Below are 12746 nucleotides of genomic sequence, written 5' to 3' on the forward strand. Positions count from 1 at the left end.
ATAGATTTAAAGTGTAAACTTTGAAAGATTTTTATTCTAAAATTTATAATCCCATTTAAATGGAAAAAAACTATTTTTCTAGCACACATTAAAACAAACATCACTTTTTAAAAATGCTTGTCCATCAACTATATAAAATTATGTCAGGAACAACTTATGTACGCTGTACTTCATTGAATTTTTGTACCCATTGAATTTTTATAAGTGCTTGTAAATTAAATGATAATGAGAAGATACTGAAAATAAAAATCTGTGCTTAAACATAAGAAGAGCAGAACCAAGCGCTGATGCAAAAGGGTCACCAAACTGTTGTAAAAGTTATCCTTGAATGTGAGATTTCAAAACAAGACACTAATCCCGATGATCTCCATTCTACCTAAGTGTATTACAGGGGAATTAAGTAAAAGATTAGAAAAGTATTAACTCCCATGTGTCGTCTATTAGTTAGTGTTGGTGAAGGCTGTGAAAGGAGAAGCTCTCACATCGCTGGCGATATCCCTGGAAGCTCTGGCATGCTGAATTGGGATGGCATCTTCCCGCAGGTCATAACCCGTCATCTTGACATCTTCCCACGCTTGCTTATATTGTTTCTGCAAAGGGAGATTGCAATGCCACAGTTAATCTGAAGAGGGAGCCACTGAGTCAGCATTACTGACGTGTTTAAGAAAACCTGTTAAGTTACATTGAAAATTAGTCTCCCCTTAAGATTTGTAAAATAGGCTGGCGCTGTGAATTGTGTAAGACTGCTGAATCACAGACCTGCACCTCTGAAACAAATAATACATTACATGTTAGGAAAAAAAAAAAGCAGAAGAGAGCAGGAAGGGAAAAATGAGGGGGAGATGAACCATGAGAGACTATGGACTCTGAGAAACAAACTGAGGGTTCTAGAGGGGAGGGGGTGGGGGGATGGGTTAGCCTGGTGATGGGTATTAAAGAGGGCACGTACTGAATGGAGCACTGGGTGTTATATGCAAACAATGAATCATGGAACACTACATCAAAAACTAATGATGTATGGTGATTAACATAATAAAAAAAATAGGCTGGTTTCATATTGAAATTAAGTTCCAGTAGATTTTTAATGAAATTTAGTAAAGTTCATTTTTTTTTTTCAAGAAAGAAATTAGGAGACAGTAAATCTTGTGAAAATGAGGAATGGCTTTAAAAGGAAAAATCAGTGATGGGCCACTAAAAAGAGAACCAAATATTCCTATACTTGCATATGTATGTTTTTATGTTGTGTTTTTGGTGAAACCAGTGCATTTTTCCTTCCAACAAAGGACACACATCTCTATTTATAAACACACATGCATACACATATGCATGCCTGTGCACACACATGGCACTTATCATTAGTTTAAAGACTAGAAATATCTTTCATGAGTGTTCTGTAGTTCCTAGAGTATAGATCCTTTACCTCTTCTGTTAGGTTTATTCCGAGGTATCTTATGGGTTTTGGCTCTATAGTAAATGGAATCGTTTCTCTAATTTCTCTCTAAGTTCTCAAATGACACTACAGATAAAGGGCTGGTATCCAAGATCTATAAAGAACTTCTCAAACTCAACACCCAAAAAAACAAATAATCAAGTCAAAAAATGGGCAGAAGATATGGACAGACACTTCTCCGAAGAAGACATACAAATGGCTAACAGACACATGAAAAAATATTCATCATCATTAGCCATCAGGGAAATTCAAATCAAAACCACGCTGAGATACCACGTTACACCAGTTAAAATGGCAAAAACTGACAAGCAAGAAACAACAAATGTTGGAGAGGTTGTGGAGAAAGGGGAACCCTCTTACACTGTGGGTGGGAATGCAAGTTGGTACAGCCACTTTGGAAAACAGTGTGGAGGTTCCTCAAAAATTTAAAAATAGAGCTACCCTATGACCCAGCAATTGCACTCCTGGGTATTTACCCCAAAGACACAGATGTAGTGAAAAGAAGGGCCATATGCACCCCAATGTTCATAGCGGCAATGTCCGCAATAGCCAAACTGTGGAAAGAGCCGAGATGCCCTTCAACAGACGAATGGATAAAGAAGATGTGGTCCATATATACAATGGAACATTACTCAGCCATCAGAAAGGATGAATACCCAACTTCTACATCAACATGGATGGGACTGGAGGAGATTATGCTAAGTGAAATAAGCCAAGCAGAGAAAGTCAATTATCATATGGTTTCACTTATTTGTGGAACATAAGGAATAGCATGGAGGACATTAGGAGAAGGAAGGGAAAAATGAAGGGGGGGAATCGGAGGGAGAGATGAACCATGAGAGACTATGGACTCTGAGAAACAAACTGAGGGTTCTAGAGGGGAGGGGGGTAGGGGGATGGGTTAGCCCGATGATGGGTATTAAGGAGGGCACGTATTGATGGAGCACTGGGTGTTATACGAAAACAATGAATTGTGGATCACTACATCAAAAACTAATGATGTATTGTATGGTGACTAACAACATAATAAAATAAAATTAAAAAAAATAAAGACTAGAAATAGAAGGAATGATAGGGAAATGCCTTTTGCTAAACTCCCTCTGGAGCATATCAAGTTAAGTTCCAGTTAGGCAGAAAATAATGTGTAAAGTAAGTGGATGTGTAGTTCCCTACATCACTGATCTGTATGGCATTGATCTTGGACTGCAGCATCCCTGGAGTGTCAGCCGGTACATTCACATTCGCCTTCTCTCTCTCCCAGGCATCACGATACAATGGCTGGTAAAAAGGAAAAACAAAGGATGGCTGATAAGTAAATAAGTCAATTGCTACATGAATAAAATTACAGGTACAATTAAAGGTTCTCTTTGGATATTCTCAGATATAAATGTAGATCACAGTTTGTTTTCATTTGTGCGGATCTTTTTTGTTTTTTTTTTTTGTTAAGTTGGCTCCATGTCCAGTGTGGAGCCCAACGCGGGGCTTGAACTCACGACCCCAAGATCAAGATCTGAGCTGAGATCAAGAGTCAGATGCTCAACTGACTGAGCCACCCAGGCACCCCTTCGTTTGTGTTTTTACTTAAAAGGTGCCAATAGTGACTTCAACGAGAAGAATATATTGATGTGTGATATAATATAAATAGAAAATGAGTCAGAAATATGATAGTAAAATGACCTTTTTCATTAATTCACATGTAATTATCTGGCAGGTATTTACGTTTCAGGTAGCTATGATAATCCATATCACTAATCAATTCCTGGCTTTCTTGGCCCAAGTAACTATCATAATATCTAATATTGAGGCCACCCCTGGACTTTTCAACTTACCTCATGATTGAAAAGCAATAAAAAGGTGGCAGTTTCGTGATCATAGTATTAACTGGTGGACTTGTATTAGAAGCAAGAACTCAAAATGTATTCAAAGTGTGTATCAGAGTCTGTGGAATATAAAGATGCTTACCACACTTATGTCAACCAAAGAGTCATCTAAGTAAGTGAAATATGGATACCGTTACTTGATTGACTATATGAAATTCTATCTGGATACATGAATGTTCAAGGTTCTAATGCTAGTGTTAGCAATTTAAAGTTCACAGTCAGAATTCTCATTGAGACTTCTTCAATATGTCCGAATGTATCATCAACCCAGCTTACCTCACTGATCTGTACAGCATTGATCTTTGCCTGGATGACTTCAGGGGTATCAACAATGCTGGTGAATTTGAAGTCCTCAGGTTTTATACGATACAACCTCTCATTCAGGAGATTCTGGGCATTCTTCACTCTCATCACTTCCACAGAACCCTCTGGCAACCATCCTATACCCTTCAACCATTCCAGGTCTGATTTGTACACGTTCTGCATGAAGAAAAGGACCACAGAGTGCACAGGAGTCAAATCTGCCCATGAGAGCACGATGCCAGCAGGCCACACACTCCTTCTATCTAAATCAGCTGGGTGGCCAATCCCATGAAATAGAAGGATCAACATTAAATATTAATATTTGGGTGCTACATCCCTGGCATGCATCGCTGGGAGAAGTTCACAGTATCCTACAGGAACTGGAGCAGGGCTGACAAGGGCCACTTGTGGATGACAGAGAGCAATGGCACATAATTTTGTTTTTAATACAAGGTTGAGCTTCTGTGCTCGCCACTTGAAATCTGCCTTTTTTGCTGAGAATAACATCTGTAAGAATTTGGGAGACTAAGGTCTTTAGATGCATATATAATGAGGAAAAGATACATACTTTTATTTGTATACACTTCTCTATCTATATATAAATATATACACATACATTTTCCCTACATGTGCGGGATAAACTTAAAATGCAACATTTCCTTATGTTCACATTTATTTCTGAAATTTAGATATCCGATCATGCACATGTAATGGGTTAAAACAACTGGGACTGAAATTTTATATCTAATTACAGAATAAGAGAGTGATTTTTTTGTCTTAATGCTTAAGGCCTTGCCACATGAGAAGGAATCCTCTATAAGACAGAAAATGTTCACAATAACTCTGCTCCCATGAAATGTACAGATTATGTTAAGTTCTATTAAGATTACCACTTAAGTTACATCCCTAGGGAATACACCATGATGATATACAGAGACACACATCTCCCCAAGAGTCTGGTGATAATATACGCACATCGCTCTGCAGTTCGTAGGCCTTCTTAGCCTGGATCACATCATTCTGATCTGGCAAACATATCCACTGGTGCAGATAATTGCGATAATCAATATCGCTAACCAGGACCTGGCATTTCTTGGCCTGAACAATTGACATCATGTCCAACGGTGTATTGTGAATTCCTTTAGACTTCTCATAAGCTTTCTTGTACTCTCTGTCACTCTGGATCTTGGCAGCATGTATAGACCATACCAATTTGGGGTCATCTTGTAGGGTGCGGAAACCCACATGGTGGCCCAGTTGCTTACGGTAACCTTCTTTGTATTTGTACTAAAGTTGTGAAAAATAAGAGAAAAAGACATATGAAAATACTGTAGTAAGAGGACTTTTCATTAAATGTTTCCAGAATATTTTCCTCACCTTAATAGAAATTTAGCTTAACACTGGCAGTCCTTACAGATTTCAGTTCACTTTAAGGAAAATGGATAGGGCTATTTTAGGTACTTTGATAGAGAACATGAGGAAATCAGGAGGGTAATAGTATGGTGAATAAGAGTAATTACAAAAAATTATAGCTGACATTTACTGAGCAATTACTATATGCCAGACACTATTACAAGTGCTTCAAATATATTGGGTTGATTCATGTGAAATTACTGAATTTTTTAGTTAAAAATAGTTGAGTAATAGCAACTACAATCTCATTTAATCTTCACATCTCTGTGAAGTGCATAATATTATTATCACATATTTCAGATGTGGAAAATAAGACACAATGGGTGTAATCCTGGTCTCGAAGGTTGCCTGGAAAGTGGAACATTAAGTCAGATGGTCCCCCAAGAATACTAACAATACCTCAGGTAGGAAAAAGTGATTTGTGTGGTTTTGGAGACAGATAAAAAAAAAAAAAGGTGTATATTTCACAGGAATGGAAAGCAAGGTCATTGGCTTGAATCAGATGACAACAAAAGGCCTGGGGACAAGAGTTTCCATCTTGCCCACACCTAAGTGTCTTAGGACTAGAGTAAGATAGTGTCTGTTTCTTTTCGGTATTTGGATAGCATAGAAAAATTTGGACAAAAGGGAGGGAGAAAGAACTGGGAGTAAGGCAGATACTATAGATTGGCTATTGTTTTTAGAGATAAAAGTGAGAAGTAAGAGGGAAGAAACAGGTGGATACAGGAGATAAAAAACAGAGAAAAACCCAGAGAAAGGGAACAGGGTTGCTTAAAGATTTGGAGCTGGGGGTGGGAGGTAGGGAGCTTGGTAGGATAATTATTTTAACTAAGTTTTTAAATTACTATTAAATGAATTTCAAAAGGTTACTAAGAGCATTACACATAAGCCTCCAGTAAAAAATCTTATATATATATAATGTGTTTTCAGTCCTAAGTCTTTTATGAAATTTTCAACTGTGGTCTATACTTATGGAGAATGTCATAAATATTTGGGGGATTAAATGACACTGGTCAACAATCAAATATATTGATTCCTGAATTTTTCCCAAGAATTCTGCATAGATTCTTCATGCTTTTTTAACTTCTACTTAGAAACAACTTAGAATTATTTATACAAATACCTCATCTATGCTAACCTTAACGTGTTTCATTCCATTTTAATGTTTTTAAATAGAGAAAGTCTTTAGTGCAAAACAAAATGAAATTGTTTACATAGTTTTTTTTTTTTAAAACCCAATTTTTACAAAATACCCTATCTGTTGTAAGAAGAGAAAAACCACAAGGAAATAGAGGCTGTACCTCACTGGCGATTTCTCTGGAGGCTTTGGCTTGTTTGATTTCAATGGCATCTGCTCTTAAGTCATAGCCTTTCTGCTTGGTCTCATTCCAGTCTTTTTGGTAAAGTTTCTATTGAGGAAAAACACAGGTTTGTTTACAAAAATTGAAAATAAGTCAAATATACTCAAAGTACCCAAAATATGAATCATATGACATAATGTAAATGAAGACAGCATAAGGAAAAAGAGTCATTTCTGAGTTTTTCTTCTGATTGTTGGCTATTTCCTTCATGGAGTACAGGATACTTCTGACTAAAATTTTAAAGCTAAACATCTAGATCTACTCAATGTTTGAATATTTATCTTCATCACAATATGGTACACATTTGAAAATACCCCACCATGCAATACGTGGAAACTAAGAATCAGCTATGAAGCTAGAAAATCTTCATCAAAGTATCATGTAAGGTCCAGTCAGATTTTTTTTTCTAATGTTGCCTTTTGACTTTTCAGAGGTCCCTGCTAAAGGGATGTGACATAGGTATTTATATATATCTTACTCTTTGAATAGGATTAAAAATTGTCTTTTCGCTTTTCTAATGGCTTTGAAATGTCAAGCAAGACAGTTCTGGATCAATCAAAAACCTATAAAGATAAAAGAGACTGTTATCTCATACTCCCTCTAGTAAGAGAAATTTAACTAGGGATTTCATTATTCTCAACTAATATATGATGAAACTGAGCTGTGGACATTGGATATAGAACAATGCTTTCAAGATTGAAAGGAGGACCCCAATAGGATTCAGATATCCCAACTCTTTGTTGGATATCCATGGCTCTAAACTCACGTTTAAAAGAGAATTTCCATTCATATTGCATTGGGAATGGAAGCTAAAGAGAAAATGTCTAGCACCAAAAGCTGTATATATCTCTAAGTTAGGTAATTTGTCCATTATACCACACCCCGCAAGCTGACATATATTGTCCTATAAAGGCTTTTACACTTCATATTTATGCTACTTACATTGCTGATTTGCAAGGCATTTATATGGGCCTGCAGCATGACTGGCGTGTCAGAAGGAATGCTGATGTTGGTTTTATCTTTATTCCACGCATCATGATATAGTTTCTGTGGAGAGAAGGGAAATATTAATAATGGATATCTGAAACATTAAGCTTTAGAAATTAACCTGGAAAATTTTTTTTTTTAATGTTTGTGATGGTTCATTATATGTGTTAACTTGGCTAGGCCACAGTACCCAGATATTTAGTCAGACATCATTACACATGTTTCTGTGAAGGTAGGTTTTAGATGAGATTAACATTTTTATCAGTAGACTTTGCTAAAGCAGACTACACTCTGTAACGTGGCTGGGTCTTGTCCAATGAGCTAAAGGCCTTAATAGAAAAAAGACTGACCTTCGCAGAGCAAGAAGGAACTTTGTCAGCAGACCATCTTTGGACTTGAACTGCGACTCTCCTGTAGGTCTCCAGGCTACTCTGAGTTTATAGACTTGCCAGCCTCCATAATCACATGGCCCAATTCCATAAAATTAAATCTCTTCGTATGTGTGTGTGTATGCACAGATAGATGCAGTCTACAGATCTACCTACATCTCTCTCATATGCATATATAAGCACACATATATACATGTACATACATATATCTATATCTGTACATATTTATATCCCCTACTGGCTCTATTTCTCTGGAGAACCCTGACCAATACAACATCATACCATTTAAAATGCAGCATTATGCTACAGGTTTTAGCATTTAATAGGAGTTAAAGAAATATTTGTTCTACTTTGGCCTTTACCAAACTGGCCAACAGATTGTTAGAGTTGCTCCTGTCACTCCAAGTCCTCCAAGAGGAACAGCCCACATGCTCGGTTTGGGTGGCATCATGTGAAAACAGAGTCCCGCAAAAGGCATGCTTGGTAACAGGATGGTTCTCACCTCACTTATTTGCAGAGAATTGGCTTTTGCCAGGACAACGTCTGGTGTGTCAACAATGGAAGTGAACTTCAAGGCTTCTGGCGGCGTTCTATAAAGTCTTTCATTCACCAGGCCTTGAGCATTCTTCACCCTGTTCATTTCTACGGAGTCTTCCGGCATCCAGCCGATGCCACGCAGCCACTCCAGGTCCGCCTTATACACACTCTACAAAGATGTGAGACAGAAATTATGTCCATGGTTAGACACACCATCTCTTAATTGCAAAGTAAAGTCTGTGGGAGCGAGGGGTTGATACGCACAGGAGATGGGGCTTCCGAAAAAGTAGGACCTGAGATTTTATGGGACTCAGGGGTTTTAATATCAATGGCAGAGTCATCTGTAAAAACATACTTACATATACTAGCTGTGAAGAGTGATAAAGTCGTAATAATGCTGAATTTCATGATAATCATTTGATACTTCCAAAAAACTACAGAACTAACAACACTTTTGAAGGAAATTTTGTTGAAGCTCATTCCATTTAATCCTACAATAATTGACTGTAGAAAACTCTGTTCAGTGTATTGGATATAGTGTAATAGTGGCAGTTTTAAAATATTCAGATAATTTATGTTTGTCTGCAATATATTTTCACTGCCAGAAAGTACAGATGACATGACGAAAAAAGTCTGCAATCTAGGCCAGGGAATAAAGTACATGGCCTAAGTTGGGTTCTTCATCTATATTCTTTGATTCCTAGGACATAACTCCTGACTATGGATTATGTATTAGACAATGTGAGTGGTGCCCTCTTGGGGGTATGCAGTGCATAATCCACGAGTCTATCCACAGAGGTGTCCATCGAGGCACTGCCTAGACAATAAATAAATCTATGTCCTCTCATTCCATCTCTCCCCAAGTTTGTGTTACGTACATCGCTCTGCAGTTCATAGGCCTTCTTTGCTTGGATAATGTCGTTTTGATCAGGTAAGCATGTCCAGTGATGCAGGTGATTTCGATAATCAATGTCACTGACCAAAGTCTGACATTGTCTGGCCATCACGATGCCTAACATGTCCACCGGGCTACTGAATTTGGTCTTCCACTTCTGGAATTCCTTCTTGTACTCCCTTTCACTTTGAATCTTCCCTGCATGTATGGCACACATAATCTTGGGGTCATCTTCAATGCTCCGGGCTCCAATGTGGTGGCCTTTCTGTCTCTCGTACGCTTCTTTGTATTTGTACTAAAAGGAGAGAAATAGAGCCTTAGAAAACCAGTTTTAAGACCACATGCATGCTGACAACTATGGAAAACGTGAACACCCACAAGCAAATGGGTAAGAATTTCATATGGCAAACATTTTGGCATCTCCTAATAATTTTAAAACTCTTTTACATTCTCATAACTGTAGCATATTCATATATCTTCACTGGTGCAGCCCTTCTAGCTACAATTCCAAACTGTGCTTTTCTTCTCTGTGACAACAAGGGACAAAGTCTTAGAAAGTAGGAAGCAGGAGTGGGGGATACATGTGGAAACAATTGTGAAATGTGGCCCACCAGCTTCACAGTGGCCATTCAGCAATGTGACACCAAAGGCGGTTGGATGGAGGGGACTTACATCACTGGCAATGTCCCTTGAGGCTTTGGCACTTTTGATGGAAATAGCATCAGCCCTCAGATCATAGTCCTTCATCTTTGATTCATCCCATCCCTTGGTGTAAAGTTTCTAGGCAGAGGATAATACACAACAGAAAGATAAAAATGTTTTGGAACAGTTAATAGGCCAATTCCAGACAGGAAAGTGTAAGGTGGAAAAAGTATTTTAATGAATCCTAGGAAGGCTTAAGAGACAATCAGGAAACCTCTTACTTGGCTGATATTGGCAGAATTGGTCTTGGCCAGTAGGATTTCTGGGGTGTCCGGCATCACGTGGATGGAGGCTTTGTCAGCATTCCAAGCTTCTGTGTATAAATACTATGGGGGAAGTGAGATAAAACCCTTTATTAAAGCCCATACATTATAGTTATTTTCAAATTTAACACATTTTGCGGTTAAAAAAAAAAAGCCCTTTTAAGACTATTCAGAGGTGAGGGAAGCAAAAGGGTACTGGGGATAGTGAAACATGACAATATTTAAATATTTAAACTGCCATATGATAGCTTCATTGCTAATATGAAGTGATATAATGGCCTCAATTATTAACTCTTTTCTTCCAGTGAATCTCAAAGCCTACTCATAGGAAGAACTCCAAGGATGGAACCTGGCTATAGAATTATGATATAGTAGAAATCCTAGACTTCAGAGTTAATCCCAAATTCAAACCCAACTCCACTATGCCCAAGCTGTATAATCTTGAGAAAGGTACATAATGCCTTATATTCCTCATTTCTAAGAGGGGAATAATCATATTTTTGCTGAGTGCTTTTTGAAGATTCACCATATGTAAAATGCCTGAGTCACAGTAAGCACTCAACAGATTTTATGGTGTTTCCTATTCTTATTATCACTGCTGTGCTAGGTATGGTATAAAATAGAATTTCTAGAGAGTTTTAATACTTCAAGCTTTGGAGTTTGCTATCTGAGAGTCGACTTCCTATTCTGCACTGAGCACCCAATCTCACTACCTGAATGTTTGGCAGATGTCCAAGCAGGTGTGGAAGAAGTCAGGTAAGTTCAATTCAATCTAAAGTGTGCATATTAAGGACCTATCTGTTGGATAAAGACTGAGCCCAGTATCAATACACAGATTGCTAGAACTCCGGAAAAAAGAAGTGATTATCTATCTTGTGTAAGGGTACTGAAAGCAATAGTAGCAGCTCACTTCCTGGAGTAGATTTCCACAACTGAATATGGAAGAGCAAACCAAGCAACTAATTTGAGTTGCTCACTGGCACTGCTATAAACACCGTGTTTCCCAGACTTCAGAACAAAATGCTAAATGGCTGTATATTCCTTACAGGATGCAGAAAGAGAAGTCAATGGTGTGAGTCTGCTCTGCCTAGGAAAATGTACAGGGAAAAGTAACGGATCGATGGATGTTTCCACGTCACTGCTCAGAAGAGTATGTGCATTACTCTAGAGAAATTGTCCTATGCTTCCTCATGCACAGAGAATGAGGGGATACAGTGTGAAGAAGCACATGCAAGCCCAACTAGAAATCAAATAGAGGCTCTGTTGAAGGCCTGCATGAAAATCAGGCCCATTATATCTCCTTTCTCTGGAAACCCTTGAGGGCATTTCTCACTTTATGAGCCAAGTCCATGGAAGGTATGACTCAGGAAATGGAAACCATTGGATACTCACCTTGCTCATCGTCAGGGCATTATTCTTGGCGAGGACAATCTCTGGGGTGTCTGTAATGCATGTGAATTGGAGCTGGTCTGCGGGCTGGCGGTACTTCCTTTCACTCAGGATTTCTCCGGCTCTCTTCACCTTCTCCACCTCTACAGAGCCAATGGGCACCCATCCAATGCCTCTCAGCCACTCGAGATCAGCCTTGTAAATAGCCTGAAAATGAAATAATGTCAAGTATTACCTCGACAGCCTGGTGTCTGATCTTAATTGAACAGAGAAACAATGTATAATGCTGAATCTGACTTGTATGAATTTCTGGGAAGACCCACAAAACTGACTGACTTTGGTGCAGTGGCTAGCCAAACACTTTGTCCCTGAAGGGAGCCAATGTTTGCTGGTTTAAAGACTCCTAAAATCTGTGCTCACTTTGGCAACACATATACTAAAGACTTGTAAAATCTAATAATATGCAATTTCATTGATGCAAACCCATTTTAAGGAAATCAGTGATTGCCACCTGACTGGAAGTATTTATTCTCTGATTTGATTGCCTGTTCCTCCTTGTGCGGGAATAATACTCTATCAGAATACAGCTTGTTCCCATCCCATGGGGCAGCGGCCTTCACAGCCAGCCACATATCATAAAGGTGAACACTACTAGCTGATCACATGTTGAATTAATGTGTTTTCTGGGGATAGCAAAAAGGGCATCTTTCTTCATGTGATTCTATATACATGCTTCTAAACCAAAGAGTACATGTACTTTTACTCTTATTTATCTTATCCTCAATCCCTTTCCTTGTGTTATAATTTAAGTAAAAAAAGATATTTTATCTCTTCCTCATTTTTCTTCTTTGAATTTAAATTGGCTAACAGAGAACTTTTCTCATAAGTAAAGGTAACAGTTCTTTTTATTTGTATGGCTTTGGGGGAAGACTCTTTTTTACAATGCCATTGTGTTTATCATTCCTCCAAAAGTCACTCCTTGTCAGAAACTGATCAAAAAAACAAGGAGCTACTATGCCAATGAGGTAGCATTTGAGTCCCAAGGACAATCTACTGGCTGACAACAGAGCTATTGTTTTCAGCTTCTTAGAAAAATTGTCTCAATATGTACAGTTCATTCTTAAACTTCCTTGCACAATAGGTATTTCTTTTTAAGTTAAGCAGTCAGAAAAATGAT

The 12746-nt window shown here is 38.2% G+C and overlaps 1 protein-coding gene across 1 annotated transcript in view; it reads right to left on the reverse strand.

Annotated features, from left to right (window-relative positions):
* The window catches only part of NEB (nebulin), a 200218-nt gene that overhangs the window by 83415 nt on the left and 104057 nt on the right, over window positions 1–12746 (reverse strand). The window contains exons 72-75 of the mRNA XM_021702909.2: window positions 11573–11776; window positions 10139–10243; window positions 9888–9995; window positions 9199–9510 (exon numbers count right to left, since the gene is read on the reverse strand). Of these exons, the coding sequence (XP_021558584.1) occupies window positions 9199–9510; window positions 9888–9995; window positions 10139–10243; window positions 11573–11776 (729 nt within the window). The remainder of the gene's footprint in view (window positions 1–9198; window positions 9511–9887; window positions 9996–10138; window positions 10244–11572; window positions 11777–12746) is intronic.

This window comes from Neomonachus schauinslandi, chromosome 3 (assembly GCF_002201575.2).
Source record: "Neomonachus schauinslandi chromosome 3, ASM220157v2, whole genome shotgun sequence".
NCBI lineage: Eukaryota > Metazoa > Chordata > Mammalia > Carnivora > Phocidae > Neomonachus > Neomonachus schauinslandi.